Genomic DNA, 14,783 nt, shown 5'->3' with positions numbered 1-14,783 from the left:
CCCGCCCCGGAGCCGCCTCCGCCGGGCCCCGCCCCGGAGCCGCCTCCGCCGGGCCCCGCCCCGGAGCCGCCTCCGCCGGGCCCCGCCCCGGAGCCGCCTCCGCCGGGCCCCGCCCCGCCCCTGGCCCCGCCCACCTCTCCCGATGTTCAGCCGCCAGCCGTCGCCAGCGGGTGCTCAGTCGTCTGCGGGTCAGCACGGCCGCGAACTGGCGGATCTGGGACGAGAAAGCACGCATATGAGGGTCCCGGCAGGAAGGTGCTGGGCGGGGCGCAGGGGACAAGCTGGGGCTAGACCGGTGGCGTACTATGGGACGCTCCGCGGGAAGGGGCAGGCGACTCACCTGAGGGTCGGCCGCCGAGGCGAGCAGGTTGCAGAGGGCGGGCAGGGCGGCCGGGTCCCGAAGAGCGGTCTGGAGCTGCTCGGTGGCCTGGGAGGAGTCCCGGGGTCAGAGTCAGGCCTTTCCCACTACCTCCCGCTCGCCCCGGCCGGGTCACCCCTGTCCCGTACCCGGCGGATGCGCTCGGTGTCTGGCAGCAGCAGCTCCCGCAGGATCTGCTCCAGCCCGGCGGGCTCCATGGCAGCAGCCGAGCCGCCGCTACTGGGTCGGGAGGGGGGAAGGGCTGCACGTGGAGGCCCTGAAACCCGCTTCCGGCGGAAAGGGCGGTGCTCCGCGCCCCGCCCGTCGCCAGGGTGATTCAACTCGCTTCCCACACGGAGCTGCGGCTTCGCCACTTCCGTCGGCCTGCGCGCCCGCCGAGCCGCGGAAACAGGGCCCCGGCAAGGCATGTTCCCCCGGCCGAGAGTTCCCAAGCTCCGAGGAGAACTCGCGTTCCGTGCGTTCCGCCGCCGACCCGGCTTTCTAAGGGACAGTGCCCTTAACGGCAGGGCTCGAGTTCCTATATTCAGACCAAACCCTCCAACTACAGGATCCTTTTTTCTTAATAAATTTTATTTTGATAATTGTAAAAAGGAAAATCAGGACCCAAACTAAAGGCAACTTAAAAAGTTCAAATATATACTCCTTATAGAATAAAGATTTGTAATTTCCAGGCCCTCCGGGGGAAGGGAGGCCCCAAGGGCAAAGGGGAAGGCAGCAAGGCCATCACACAATTCAATCAGAAGAGACGTTGGTGAGAGAGCTCAATGCGCCTCTGGACGTGAAGAATGGGAGAGAAGAGCAATGGTTTTGCCACCCAAAACTCAGTCCATCTTGAGGTTAACATAGATGTAACGGATGAACTTTAGGGAAGAAAAAAAAGAGATGGTACCTAGCATGAGGAAGAAGACGTAACCTGTGAGTAAGGAGTAGCCAAAAAACTCTACTGTCTGTACGGCCCCTGACATGTTGGAGCGCCGGGCATAGTAGAAAACGGAGTAGAGGAAGATGAAGAGCCCAGTGGAGCCAACACTCAGCACAGACCGCCACCACCAGCGGTAATCCTCCCCAGACAGCTGGAAGTAGGTGAGCGCAATGGAGATGCACGCCCCCACGCTCAGCAGGATGGCGAAGACAAAGAAGAGGATGCCGTACAGAGTGTACTGTTCCCGACCCCAGACTGTGGCAAAGATGTAGTAGAGCTCCACGGAGATGGCACTGTGAAGAGAAGAGACGGTACACGGCATCAAAGGGCTGTGCACCGCCAGCCCAGTGACCAGCTCCACACCCAGCCACCCCCCCCCCCAGTGGTACCGGTCCGCTCCGCTCCCTGCCCGGGAGTTCCCGGCTCCGCAGGGACTCTTCTACCCGCGACTAGCGGTGCTCATTTCAAAAGCATCTGCCCTCATTGGTTGGGAGCAAGGATCTTGTCTGTTTTCTTTTCTGCTGTCTTATCTGCCTGGCACTGGAGGTACTCAACAAACTGAATACTCAATCACATGGGCTTTAAGCCCCACGTGGTGCCTGTGGACGCTGAAGTCAGAAACCAGAAAGATGGTGAAAGGAACAAGGTCTCTGGAGAGCTTTTTAAGTGGGACACCCTCATCTGTGAACTACTTCACTCGGAGTCCTGCTTGGAGAAAGGAGGACCCATTTAATGATCCCTTAATGGTAAAGCTGAACCAGGGATTATCACTCTTACTGGGCTAGGGTACTGGGAAAGGAAAAGTCAGGAACCTGAGAGTGATGGCCATGGCATAAAGGGAGGATACCTGAAAGGCAGGAAGCCTCCAACAGTCATGTGGATGAGCGTAGACTTGTACCAGGGCTGGGGTGGGATTTCCCGGGCGATGTTCTTGGTGCGACAAGGTGCGTCAAAGGGGCTAGCATTGTTCTTCCCGAAGATGCCTCCAATGACAGTGAGGGGGAAACCCACCAGCAGCCAAACCGTCAGAAGCAGCAAGATGGTGGTGGCTGGCAGAGCCTGTGTCGAACCATTAGCCCAATGCACCGAGTTCACCACACTCCACGTCAGGAAGAAAGGCACTGCAGGGATGCGCCCCCAGAAGGAGGGTCAGCAGGAGGAGCTACATCCCGGGGCCACCCACTCAGACTAGACCTAACAGGGAGAGGGGCGAAGCATCCTGCTCGCAGGTGGACCTCGCCCTTCCACATCCCGTGGTTTCCTGTTCCTTATCTTACCAACATCCCCTCCCCCGTCATTATCATTAAAGAGCAAGGCCACTGTTACATAATGCTCTAGAGTAACACAATCCACCTGCCTCCAAGGCCCTATCCTGCTGTGGCATCTGTGATTCCTAGCATGAGACGTCCCTTTGGATTAAGGCCCTGTTTTCAGAAAGCTCTGGTTCAAACATAAATGTGATGAAATATAAATCAGACAGGATTGGGAACACAAAAGGCTTAGAATGAAGACTACTACGGCCTTTGAAATGACAAACCAGCTTGTAAGGCTAGAGTCCCGTAGCCACCTCCAAATAAAAAAAAATTTTTTTTTAAAGGGAGAGTACCAAAACATAAGTTTCAGAAAGAGTGTTATTTCACTCTTCATGTAATGGTCACGAATACGGGCTCTCGAGTCAGACTGCCTGTGTCTGAAACCTGCTCTACTCCCTCTTAGGAGTGTAATGTCGGGCAAATTACTTAAGCAGCCTGAAGTTCAACTTCCTCATCTATAAAATGGGGACAATATTACCTACCACATAGGGTTGCTGTGGGGATTTAATGAGATGAAGTGTGTCGAGGGCTTACCATGCTGCCTAGAACATTTTAAGGACTTACTTAATTTTTGACTACGCAAAAGAAATGCATTCTGGTCTTCTGAATGGTTTTGTTTCTTTTGCCTATTTTTATTCCCTTAAAGCCTTACTCTAACTCTATCCCAGGTTCCACAATGTATTCTAAGTTCCTCAAATCGGCCCACCAGGCCGGCCCACCAGGGAAAGGACAGTCCTCACCAGAGAAGAGGCTGGTGGTGAGAATGATGTTCCACACCCAACGCTCGCCTCCAATCTGCCGGTAGAAGTGGCTGGACACGTAGCCAGAGATGCAGCAGGTCAGGGCATACAACAAGATGGCGGCCGAGTTAATGGCCCCGTGACGGTGCACATTGAACATGCCCAGCAGCGCCATGACAATAATGCCTGCAGGGTGGTAGTGGAAAGCCTGTGTCAGGTCTCAACCTATCCCTTTTCTGGCAATTTCAGAGGAATCAGCCCCCTTCCACCCAGACCCAAGGTCTCCAGGAAAACAATATCCCCTAATTCTGTTGTCCAGCAAACCCACAACTGAATATACACATCCTTTCTTTTTCTTTTTTTCAAGTAGGCTCCATGCCCAGCATGGAGCCCAACGCTGAGCTTGAACTCACGACCCTGAGATCAAGACGTGAGCTGAGATCAAGAGTTGGACGCTTAACCGACTAAGCCACCCAGGTGCCCCTATACACATCCCTTTTAAGGCCACCCCACCCCTTAGGTCTGCCCCTCACCTGGACAGAAGAGAGGATCAGCAGATCTTTCCAGAACAAACCACCTGCTTAGTTCTACCCCTTGAGAAATCCCTGATTAATTTTTATCACCTCACCAGTGCCAAGGGCCAGGAACTGGGCACCCACACCAAGCACAGCACAGAGCAGACCACGGTACGGAGGGAAGCGGAAGACATCTGTATGGATAATCTTCCAGCCATTGTCACCTTGGTCAAAGTCATCACCAGAACCTGCAGACATAGTCTCCTCATCCAAGTTATATCGAGCCAGGTCGTTTCGAAGCACACGCATGAGAATGACAGCCACAAAACCCACCAGTAAAAACACAAGCACCATGGAATTGATGATGGACAACCAATGGATCTCCAGTGTTCTGGGAAAGAAACCACCATCATCGCCACGGCGCCTGTCACTCCGACGCTCCACTGAAGTCTCAGACCAGTGCACACTGTAGGTGTGGGTGAGGCCTAAGAACTCATCAGCTCGTAACCCATCTAAGCTGTGGGGCTTGACATCCCGCACTGAGACATTGGCAAATATAATTCGATCTCCATGGAATTCTAGGTGGAAATCCAAATGGGTCCACAGCCCTATCTTGTGGCTGTGAGGCAGGAAGCCACTCTCCTCCATGTAGCCCACAAAGCCGCGGATTGGCAAGTCGTCCACTACAAATTCAAAGTAGTACAGTTCCTCAATGGCCTGGCGCAGGTGCTCCACCTACAAAGAGCAAGTCAGGAGTCAGACAAGGCCTCCCCAGGCAGAGGGTTAGAGCAAGGTGTCACAGCCTGGACACTACTCACATTCTGGGCTGGATAGTTCTTTATTGTGGGCAGCTGTCCTGTGCACTGTAATATGCACCATCCCTGGCTTCTTCCCACTAGGTGTCAGTAGCACCCCCCATAGTGACAATCAAAATGATCTCCAGACATTGCCAAATGTCCCTTGAGAGACAAAACCGAACTGCCCCCTGTTGAGAACCACTGGGTTAGATCCTAGTATGCTGGGATTCTCCAAAAAGAGCAGTATGACTTGACGGGGATTAAGGTGTAGAAAAAGGAGAAAGGCAAGGTGTAAGAAGGTCTAGGGTAGACTAAAGAAGAGCGCCCTAAGGTAGGATTTGCTAAAGAAAAAAGCATCACAGGAAAGATAAGAGTGGAAAGGAGCTAGTTAAGAAAGCCAAGGGGTAGGGCGCCTGGGTGGCTCAGTTGGTTAAGCGACTGCCTTCGGCTCAGGTCATGATCCTGGAGTCCCGGGATCGAGTCCCGCATCGGGCTCCCTGCTCGGCAGGGAGTCTGCTTCTCCCTCTGACCCTCCTCCCTCTCATGCTCTCTGTCTCTCATTCTCTCTGTCTCAAATAAATAAATAAAATCTTTAAAAAAAAAAAAAAAAGAAAGCCAAGGGGTAGGTATGGAGGGAAACCATGCAGGAGTGACAGCTGGGCCCTTATTACCAACAGAGCGGCTTAGAGTCAGGAGGCCTGGGCTCTAGTATCACCTCTGCAATTCAATATCCATATAGTCTTGGAAAAGTTGCTTTTGAGCAAGTATGTTTCTTCCTCAACTGAATGCAAATAGTACCACCTGTCCTGCCTACCAGTGGGGTTGGCGTTAGAATCAAGTCAGATCATTTCCATAGAGGTGCTATAAAACCGTGAATTAGAAGGCACTGTTATTAGTCCCCGGGAGGGAGGGCTAAGTGCTCGCCAATGTGCAGAGGCTGACCTGTGCAGAACTGAGCTGCATGTGGCACAGAATTCTCTTCTCCACATTCTCCCGAAAGCGGATCTCGTACAAAGACTCTGCCATTCGGTCCCCATCCAGCACTTCACCCAGGCTAAGGCTTTTGTGACGGATCTTCTCAGGGCAGCAGACCGGAAGCTGATAGTAGTGGTAAGTCTCCTGAGGGTTGTGGTAGGGTCCCACTTTGTTGACATACAGAATGACGGGGTCACCGGCCTTGTAGTGTGTCACACCTTCCACCCCTGGCTCACGGCCTGTGCCCAGCAGCAGTATCAGGAATGGCAACCACTGGCAGCTCCAACTCGGCGGGTGCCCTAGGACTGTCATCCTTAAGGCAGTGGAACCTGTTTGGGGGAGTCCTGCAGTTTTGAAAACCAGGGATCAACTCCTGACGCCCCAGGTCAGGTCCTTCGAAACGAAGCCCCATAGCTCCAATTTCTCCCCTTGGCCTCTCGAACCCTCCCTCGGGAGGCCGCCCCCCAACCCCCACACAATACTGTCTCTATCCGCCTCTGCTCTCTCGTCCTCTGTATCTGGGGTCCCCGTCCCGCAGCCCGCCTGCCCGGGACCTCCCCGCGCGCCCCAGCCCGTTTCCATGGCAACGCCACGCGGCCTCGCACCTCGGGCACCTTCCCGCGGCATCCGCGGGGTCCTCACCGCTCGGGTAGGGCTGGCCGAGGCGGCGCCCGCGGCCTCTGCGGCCCCGTAGCTGCCCCTGGGCTCCTGCCCGGGTCTCCCCCAGAGCGGCGCGCTAGCGGCGGCCCGGAGAGGACCTGACGCCCGACCTCCACGGGGTTGGCCGCCGCGGTGCCTGATCGCAGCGGCTGCGGCCGCACCACGCGGGACGCCGCACTCGGCTTAGTGAGGTGCTCCCCGACGAGCTTTCTCCAGCCGGGAGGCCGGCCCAGCTCCGGAGAGCCCGCAAGGCTCGGCTGGCCCGCCCCCTCCCCCCGGCGGGGGGCCCTCCCGGCGATCTGCGGAGCAGCCCAGGACACGTCAGTCTTACCACTTCCGCCTCACCCGCGGGGACCTCAGCCCGGCGGAAAGCTCCTCTCCTGGAGCCGAGCGGGGACCACGCCCCCGCCGCGGCGGCCGGGGCGCCGCTCCTCTGCCGGTTTCTCTGGCCGGGGCTACGGCTGAGGCCTGGCTGCGAGGCCGCGGACGTCCCTTCAGGGTGAGAGGCGCCGGCCGCCGCCCCCGGGAAGACTTGGGGCACGGGCGGAGGCCGGGGAGCCGTGCCCGCCGCACGCGTCCAGTGACTGTTCAGGAGACGGAGCCCGGTTGGTGGCTGGGCCCACACCTAGTGGACGCCCCGGAGCATTTGCCGGCTGAACCAATGGGACTCGCCACCGACTGCAGAGGGCGAGCTCTGGGAGGCGGTCCATGGCCCCCAACCCGGGCGGGGGTGAGTGAGGCTTTGGGCGTCTCTGTGCTAGGACAGCGCGAGCACAGTCCATGCAGGTCGGGATCTCACCTCACTGCTTCTCTTAACCCGTCACGAATGGTCTCCCGCCGAAAAATAAATACGTGAATAAAAATATCTTCCGGAGGCTGCATTGGAGGCCTCCCTGGCCATATAATGATCGTCCCATGTTCGAACGTAGCAAGCCTGAGCCAGGTCTGGTGCGGAGGCACGCAGAGAGACAGGGTGTATGCCTTTTTATTCCGTGAGTTGGGCAGCCTGACAGGGCTATCGTTACTTGCAGGTAAAGAATCTTGACATACACGTTCGACTCTTTCGATGTTTTTGTTCGTATTTATCTGTATGTGTTCGGGCTTTTCTTAATTTTGTATTGCAGATTTTTCTGGAAAAGTTTGCCCTTATTTGTCTCCGCTACTTTAAGGGAATCTGCCATTAGGGGAATTTTAAAGATCAGACCCAGGGGCAGTGACTACCTTTTGGCCACCTGGGGGCAACATGTAAGGATGCAGACTTAAGGGCGCCTGGGTGGCTCAGTTGGTTAAGCGACTGCCTTCGGCTCAGGTCATGATCCTGGAGTCCCGGGATCGAGTCCCGCATCAATCAGGCTCCCTGCTCAGCAGGCAGTCTGCTTCTCCCTCTGACCCTACCCCCTCCTCTCATGCTCTATCTCATTCTCTCTCTCAAATAAATAAATAAAATCTTAAAAAAAAAAAAAAAAAGGATGCAGACTTAAAGTTCTCTTTCCCCGGGAAAGTAGTACAGGGGAAAATCTTAAGTGGCTTCTGGCCTGAAAAGTCCTCCATTTACCCTCTTCTGCCCTGTCTGACACAGCCCTCCTCCCTACAGGAGGAGGAGGTGAGGTTCTAGGAAGTAGGAGATTGAGTTTTTTAGATAAATCAGTGAATTTTGTAATTAGAAAAGTAACTTAGAGAAGCCAGAAACCTGGGACTCTTTCTCACTTACTCCCCTGTCCCAACCCCCAGCCTCCTCAGATCAATGCCGTCAAGCTCCCCTACTGCTTATTTCCTCAATATCTTCCAAATACTTGCCCTCCCTGGCTGCCTAGCTTCGGGTCTCATCCTCTTGCACCTAAATTACCATGACAACCACCTTGCTAGTCTCCTGGTCACCTCCCCTTTTGGATCCATTTTCCACTCTGCTGCTGATTCATACATATACACACTATATATACTATTTCCTGCAACAGTGGTTCTCAGATCTTGGTGTGCATCAGATTCAGCTAGAAGCTTATTAAAAACATGGAGATCTGGGTCCACGAAATCAGGATCTTAGAGGAGAAGGTGACTAGGCATCATTTTCTAACAGGCTCTGACTTTGACTATTTCGACCAAAATTTGACCATGAGGATAAACTCTAAAAAGCTTGGTATGTGAGGCCTGTCAGACCTGGATCTTCATTACTTCTCCAGGTACATTAATTGTATTCAAATTAGAATCTCGAATGTCATGTTCTCTCAAGCCTGCAAGCTCATATAGTTGCTTTGGCCTAGACTGCCCCATCTACCATTCCCTACTTACCTGCCTGGAGACTCCTCTTGAACAGTACAAATGCCTCCTCTATAAAGCCTGCCTCTACATCTTCCAGTCTTTGTTTATAGCAATTTATCTCACTGTACTGTTATTTTACTTATGTGTCTGTTTTCCTTGCTAATTACTAACTACTCACAGGAAGACTGTAATTTATCCATCTTGATATTCTCAGGACTTAGCAGTGCTTTTGTATAAAGTAGGCAGCTTAATACATGTTTTTTGAATAAACTGGTTTACCCGCTGGACATGATGAGGACAGAGCTGCCACCAAGCTACCTATCCAGAGGAGCAGAAGATGGGCGGGGCAGAGTGGGCCTCCTTACCACGGTGTGTCCTGGACAACTCATCTTGGCAGTTTGAGAATGTAGATCTAGCTTCCAACAAACTCTGGAACTACCCTGCCAGCAGGATCAGCAGGCTGTCAATAAGCAGGAATTTACCAGTAGCCTACGGCACAATCTGTTGTTGGAGTTGTTTTTTTTGGAAGATAGAAAATAAATCTGATTCTTCTTTTGTCCTTTCCCCTGCATGCCACCCCCCACCCTGCACACACACAGTCTTAAATCCAGGTAACCCCTCTAGCAAGGCGAGCCCCACATGGGGCTCCCTGCTCAGCAGGGAGCCTGCTTCTCCCTCTCCCTCTGCTGCTACCCCTGCTGTGCTCTCTCCCTCTCTGTCAAATAAATAAATTGAAGCATGCTCCCTGAGCAGAGAGCCTGATGCGGGGCTCAGTCCCAGGACCCTGGGTTTATGACCTGAGCTGAAAGCAGATGCTTACCCACTGAGCCACCCAGGCACCCCCAATTTTATCTTTTAACATACATGCAGTGCTCCAGCCAAACAGAATTACTTTTCCTTCATTGTTCCCTCTGTCCTGGCAAACCCCTACTCTTCCTTGAGGACTTAGCTCATGAGCTGTTTTAAGGACACCTTTACTGACTGCTCAAGCCCAAACTGGATGTTCCTCCTTTCTGGGTGCTCCCAGAGTCCCAGTACTTTCTCTGTCACAGCATCTAACGTAGTGTCTGTAATTGTGTTTTTTCTGCTTGCATCTCCCATTAGGGCTGTAAGGAAGGTCAACTGACCAGAAGAGGGAGATGAAGTTAAGAGGTTTGAGAAGAATGGGTTGTGGAGAATGGAAGCGAGCTGATCTGGAAAATGAGCAGGATCACTGGGCAGCATTTGGGGGTCCAACTGAGGTTAAAAACACAATTTATAGACACATGATTTTAACACGGTGTTAAGATTTTTTTAGCATCTTGGGTACAGGTGCTTGAATATTTTTTTTTAAAGATTCTATTTAGGGGCACCTGGGTGGCTCAATCGTCAGGCATCTGTCTTTGGCTCAGGTCATGGTCCCGGAGTCCTGGGATAGAGTCCCAAATTGGGCTCCCTGCTCAGCAGGGAGCCTGCTTCTCCCTCTCCCTCTGCTCTGCCACTCCCCCTGCTGTGCTCTCTGTCAAATAAATAAAAATAAAATCTTTAAAGATAAAATTGGAGAGCTAAGCAGGGTCAGATGTTGAAGCCATATAAAAGAATTTGGACTTGATTCTGAGGCAAATGGGGAGGCACTGAATTGTTTTTAAGTGGGAATCAAATCCGTGTTATACCTTGGAGTTCAGGGTGAAGACAGACTGGAGGGGAGTAGAAGCCATGCTAGAGTGATCAGTTGATGGAGGCTTGACCTAAGGCGGTGGCAGCCGCTTCAAGAGCCTGGAGTGTATTATTAAAGATAGTTTTAAGAGGTAGAAGAGGTGACAGATTGGATGTAGGGGCTGAGGCAGAGGGAAGGGTCTAGGATGACTGGGTGTGTAAATTGAAGATGAGTATAGAATTCAACAGAGGGTGCCTGGGTGCCTCAGTCGGTTAAGCATCTGCCTTCGGCTCAGGTCATGATCCCAGGGTCCTGGGATGGAGCCCCACATTGGGCTCCTTGTTCAGCGGGGAGCCTGCTTCTCCCTCTCCCTCTGCCTGCCGCTCCCCCTGCTTGTGCTCTCTCTCTCTGTCAAATAAATAAAATCTTAAAAAAACCAAAACAAAACAGAGGACGTCTAGGGCAAGAACAGAAAGAGTTGAATTTTGGACATGGTGAGTTTAAGATACCTGAGAGAGACATGTCCATGTGATGTCCAGTAAGCAACTGGATGCTGGATCTGGAACTCCAGAGGACATCTGGGATAGAGATGAGATTAGGAGGAGTCAGCATGGATGTAATAACTAAAGTGTTGGGAAATGGGTGAGATCCTAATGGGAGGACATAAAGCTCTGAGGAAATAAGGCCTGTGGTAGAACCTTCCAGATATGATTAAGGGACAGACAGAGAAGATAAGGCTCCAGTGAAGTCTGAGGAATGGCTAGAGGGATAGGAGGAAAAGTACAGAACTTAGGGTCATGGGAAGATAAGAATGCATTTCAGAGTTCCCAGGTGGAGTCTATTCCACCCCTTCAATCTGGGATCCTTGTAACCTTGAAACTGTCTTTACTTGTATAAAGGTATGGAAGTGATGCTCTGCAATTTTGGAGTCTGGGCTTAATTGATCCTGCAATTTCTGATTTTTTTTTCCTCATGTAATTCTGTGCTACTATGTGAAGGAACTCTGGCTAGTCCGCTGGATAGTGAGACCATATGCAGCAGAAACAAACCACCCCAGCTAAGATGAGACCACCAGAAGAACCACCCAACTGAGCACAGCTCAACTTGCCAGAAAATAAATGAATAAATAAAAGGGTGGTTGCTTTAAGCCAGACAAACAAACAAAAAACATTGTAAGGTTAAGATTCCTTAGAATAGGCTTCTACAACACCTTGCGATTCTCTGTCATATTCTCACACGCAAGTTTCTCATTCTGGATAATAAGCTCTGAGTACAGGGTCTCTGTTGGCGTTATTAGCTGTTTTATCCCAGTACTCAGTGCACGGCCTGGCACACAGTGGGTGCTCTCAATGGACATGAATGGTTGAAGGGACTAGATCTATGTGGGGGGGTCTCACCAGACTGCAGAAGCTGCCCCCAGGAATATGTTCCACCATGCACTTCATTCTGAAGCCTTGTGGCCCAAGGTGGAAAGAAGGTGAATTGTGATGTATGTGGAACATGGGACCTTGGCGAATTCCGTAACCAGGAGGAGGAAGAAGTAACAACAGCCAGTGGAGACAAAAAGAACTGCTGCCCCCTTCTCCCCCCTCCACGTTCCCAGTGGGGAGGTGAGCCCAGCATCCCAGACTTGCGTGACTATATAGGCAAGCATTTGGAGACTAACTTTACTTTGTTACCCCAGCCCTCGGTGGCTCAAGGTTGGCTTTCTGAGCAGATAATAGGCTTCGAAGTAGCACAGTTCCCTGCTCTCAGCAAGCCCAACACCATGGGGAAGGGAGATACCTCGGAGGTAGCACCACCTACCTCAGCCTACCGCTCCGTCATGGAGGACTATGGTTACGAGGTGGGCAAGGTCATTGGCAATGGCTCCTATGGGACGGTGTATGAGGCTTACTACACAAAGCAGAAGGTCATGGTGGCTGTCAAGATCATCTCAAAGAAGAAGGCCTCTGAGGACTATCTTAACAAGTTCCTGCCCCGTGAGATACAGGTTGGAAAGGGAACTGAGACCAAGCTGCTTAAAACTTCTCAGAAGGGGTGTGGTTAGGAGGGGGTGGAGTGAGAACACCCCCCCACACCCCCTGCAGGCCTGAATGTCTCACTAAGCAGCAGGAAAATGACTTGATGTAAATTCAACCTCTTTCCACCCACCCACTCACCTCCAGCCCCTCACAAAGTAGAAGTCCAAAGCCGAGGGTTTGCCCACAGATCACCCAGCCCTCTGGAGTTTAATCCGCTTGCAGAGTTCTAAGTTAAGTTAGCCATGGGACAGCAGGAGGCCTGGGAGCACAGCCCGGGTTCTCCCTTCCCCGGTTTGATGGGTCCCTCTTCCGGGGCCAGGTCATGAAGGTCCTGCGGCACAAGTACCTCATCAACTTCTACCAGGCCATCGAAACCACATCCCGAGTATACATCATTCTGGAGCTGGCTCAGGGCGGTGATGTCCTTGAGTGGATACAGCGATACGGGGCTTGCTCTGAGCCCCTTGCTGGCAAGTGGTTCTCCCAGATGACCCTGGGCATCGCCTACCTGCACAGCAAGGGCATCGTGCACCGGTGAGGGCGCTGCCAGCCAGGCTGGGGCCTTTGGGCTCTCGGGGGGGTTTTATGCATGTTTCCCACTTTCTGCCCTCTTTGTTCCTCCCTTGACCTCCCTCAGTTATCTAGGCCCATTCATCCCCTCTATTTTAATTCTCTGCTCAAGAACGTTTCTGTAGCGCCCACCGTGAGCACGGCACTCTGAACTACAATGACGAGCCCCCTGTGGTCCTCAGGTACCATCCTCTCTCACCTTTGGGCTCTGCTCACAACTCCATGGCTCTTTCCTCTCTACCTTGCATCCTCATAAAGGTACCTCTCTCCCACCTTGCCTTTTCTCTAGCCTCTGACCCCTGGCCCTTCAGCTCCCGGTCTAATACTAAGCCCTCTCCCCAGCCTGACCCCCAGCCTTTCTGCTGCTGGTAGGGACTTAAAGTTGGAGAACCTGTTGCTGGACAAGCGGGAGAATGTGAAGATATCGGACTTTGGCTTCGCCAAGATGGTGCCTTCTAACCAGACAGTGCATAGTAGCCCTTCTTACCGCCAAATGAACTGCTTTACAAGCCACCTCAGCCAGACCTACTGTGGCAGCTTTGCTTATGCGTGCCCGGAGATCTTGCTGGGCTTGCCCTACAACCCTTTCCTGTCTGACACCTGGAGCATGGGCGTCATCCTCTACACTCTAGTGGTCGCCCGGCTGCCCTTTGATGACACCAATCTCAAGAAGCTGCTGAAAGAGACTCAAAAGGAGGTCACTTTTCCACCTAACTACTCCATCTCCCAGGAGTGCAAGGTGCTGGCTCCCCCAGGAGGGCTGAGGCCTCAGGGATGACCCACAGGGAGGGAAGACCCATCCTAGGCCTCCCCACCGCAGGGGAGGCTCTTCCCCACCAGACCCATCTCACACTTTAGCCCCTGCCCTAGAGTAGTTGGCGGGGAGGGACCTTAAAGGGCCACCCCTGGGCTCCGCACCTTACCTGGGAGTCATAAGCAGGTTTCAGCCTCTGTCTCTTTAGGCCAGAAAGGGATTATGCAAGAGGTTTCCCCCAAGGTACCCTTCCTTTCTCTCTCCTCCAGGGAGTTAAATGCCTGGCTCTTCAGGACAAAATCAGGACCACACCCCCTTTCACCAGACTGGTGTGATGGGCTATCCTGCTTCTCTTAGGTCCAACTGCTCACTGCCTGTGTGGCACAATGGGGGGCGAGCTCAGCCAAGACCTCTCTTTCCCTTGCCCTAGAACCTGGTCCTCCAGACGCTACGCCAAGCCACCAAGCGTGCCACCATCCTGGACATCATCAAGGATCCTTGGGTGCTCAAGTTCCAGCCTGAGCAACCCACCCAGGAGATCAGGCTGCTTGAGGCCATGTGCCAACCCCCCAGCACCACTAATCGGCACCAATCCTTGGAAATCAATACCTAAAAATGGTTGAAGGAAGGGGTTGGAAGAGGAGCAAAGCAGGAGGGTCTGGGGCTAAAAATCCTTTATACCAAAAATAAATCTATTTCTGATTTAGTTTCATCAGCTGGGGTCAAAGACATTCTTTCTTCAGGGGAACCTTAGCAGGGAACCCTACTGAGACCAAGAGGTGGATTTCTAACCAGAGTCTGTAACCAGTCACCTTGATGTCTGTAAGTCAATAGGGTAATTCACAATGTAGCTCATACGCGGCTCATGGGGGAGAGGGTGCTGGCATAAACACGCACTTTGGGCAAGCTTCATTATTCTGGCTAAGTAAATGCTCATTATTTTACATCTCTGTGCACGCTAAATGTTCAAGCAGTGGGAAAGGGGCCCTGGTTGCTATTTGGTTATGGCTCTGCCTCTGTTTACAGTCCGAAGGGATGGCATTATTTGTTCTCTTTGAAATGGGCATCAGGATGTGTGAAATATCTTGGTTCCTTCTCCCTTCTCCAGATGCCACCTTAACCACTATTGGAACAATCCCAGTGAATCATGGTCCCTCATCAATTGCTCTTAGAAATGGCAAGGGCGCCTGGGTGGCGCAGTTGGTTGAGCGTCTCGCTCTTGGTTTCAGCTTGGGTCATGAT

General features: G+C 52.7%; 3 protein-coding genes across 5 annotated transcripts in view; 1 reads left to right on the top strand and 2 right to left on the bottom strand.

Moving 5' to 3' along the window:
* IPO4 (importin 4) overlaps nt 1-868 on the bottom strand; it is a 9,057-nt gene extending 8,189 nt beyond the window's left edge. The window contains exons 1-3 of the mRNA XM_021695655.2: nt 508-868; nt 341-427; nt 135-214 (exon numbers count right to left, since the gene is read on the bottom strand). Of these exons, the coding sequence (XP_021551330.2) occupies nt 135-214; nt 341-427; nt 508-786 (446 nt within the window). The 5' untranslated portion in view covers nt 787-868. The remainder of the gene's footprint in view (nt 1-134; nt 215-340; nt 428-507) is intronic.
* TM9SF1 (transmembrane 9 superfamily member 1) lies at nt 869-6,441 on the bottom strand. 2 transcript variants are annotated; one of them, XM_021695656.1, is made up of 6 exons: nt 6,247-6,441; nt 5,609-5,970; nt 3,983-4,604; nt 3,355-3,540; nt 2,149-2,422; nt 869-1,594 (listed from the first exon to the last, which is right to left on the bottom strand). In XM_021695656.1, the coding sequence occupies exons 1-6, from the start codon at nt 6,266-6,268 to the stop codon at nt 1,201-1,203; spliced, it is 1,860 nt and encodes a 619-aa protein (XP_021551331.1). In that variant the 5' UTR covers nt 6,269-6,441; the 3' UTR covers nt 869-1,200. The 2 variants fall into 2 exon arrangements, with proteins under 2 accessions (XP_021551331.1, XP_021551332.1); XM_021695657.1 differs by having other exon boundaries at nt 6,284-6,441.
* A 5,520-nt stretch (nt 6,442-11,961) lies between these two features.
* Nucleotides 11,962-14,251, top strand: TSSK4 (testis specific serine kinase 4). 2 transcript variants are annotated; one of them, XM_021695500.2, is made up of 4 exons: nt 11,962-12,186; nt 12,537-12,751; nt 13,160-13,526; nt 13,972-14,251. In XM_021695500.2, the coding sequence occupies exons 1-4, from the start codon at nt 11,962-11,964 to the stop codon at nt 14,152-14,154; spliced, it is 990 nt and encodes a 329-aa protein (XP_021551175.1). In that variant the 3' UTR covers nt 14,155-14,251. The 2 variants fall into 2 exon arrangements, with proteins under 2 accessions (XP_021551175.1, XP_044774021.1); XM_044918086.1 differs by having other exon boundaries at nt 13,130-13,526.
* The last annotated feature ends 532 nt before the right edge of the window (nt 14,252-14,783 follow it).

Source organism: Neomonachus schauinslandi, chromosome 9 (genome assembly GCF_002201575.2).
Source record: "Neomonachus schauinslandi chromosome 9, ASM220157v2, whole genome shotgun sequence".
NCBI classification, from domain to species: domain Eukaryota; kingdom Metazoa; phylum Chordata; class Mammalia; order Carnivora; family Phocidae; genus Neomonachus; species Neomonachus schauinslandi.
Note: the sequence above shows the minus strand (reverse complement) of the source record. Positions and strands in the feature narration are given on the sequence as shown.

What these genes read in the sequence shown, in the direction of transcription:
- TSSK4 (XM_044918086.1), top strand. Translation starts at nt 11,962, where the DNA reads ATGGGGAAGGGAGATACCTCGGAGGTAGCACCACCTACCTCAGCCTAC. An exon ending in TCCTGCCCCGTGAGATACAG is followed by an intron (nt 12,187 to 12,536) that starts GTTGGAAAGGGA and finishes TTCCGGGGCCAG; the next exon opens with GTCATGAAGGTCCTGCGGCA. An exon ending in AGCAAGGGCATCGTGCACCG is followed by an intron (nt 12,752 to 13,129) that starts GTGAGGGCGCTG and finishes CCCTCTCCCCAG; the next exon opens with CCTGACCCCCAGCCTTTCTG.
- TM9SF1 (XM_021695656.1), bottom strand. Translation starts at nt 6,268, where the DNA reads ATGCCGCGGGAAGGTGCCCGAG. An exon ending in GTTCCTGGCCCTTGGCACTG is followed by an intron (nt 3,541 to 3,982) that starts GTGAGGTGATAA and finishes ACCACCCTGCAG; the next exon opens with GCATTATTGTCATGGCGCTG. An exon ending in CACCACCAGCCTCTTCTCTG is followed by an intron (nt 2,423 to 3,354) that starts GTGAGGACTGTC and finishes GCATCCCTGCAG; the next exon opens with TGCCTTTCTTCCTGACGTGG.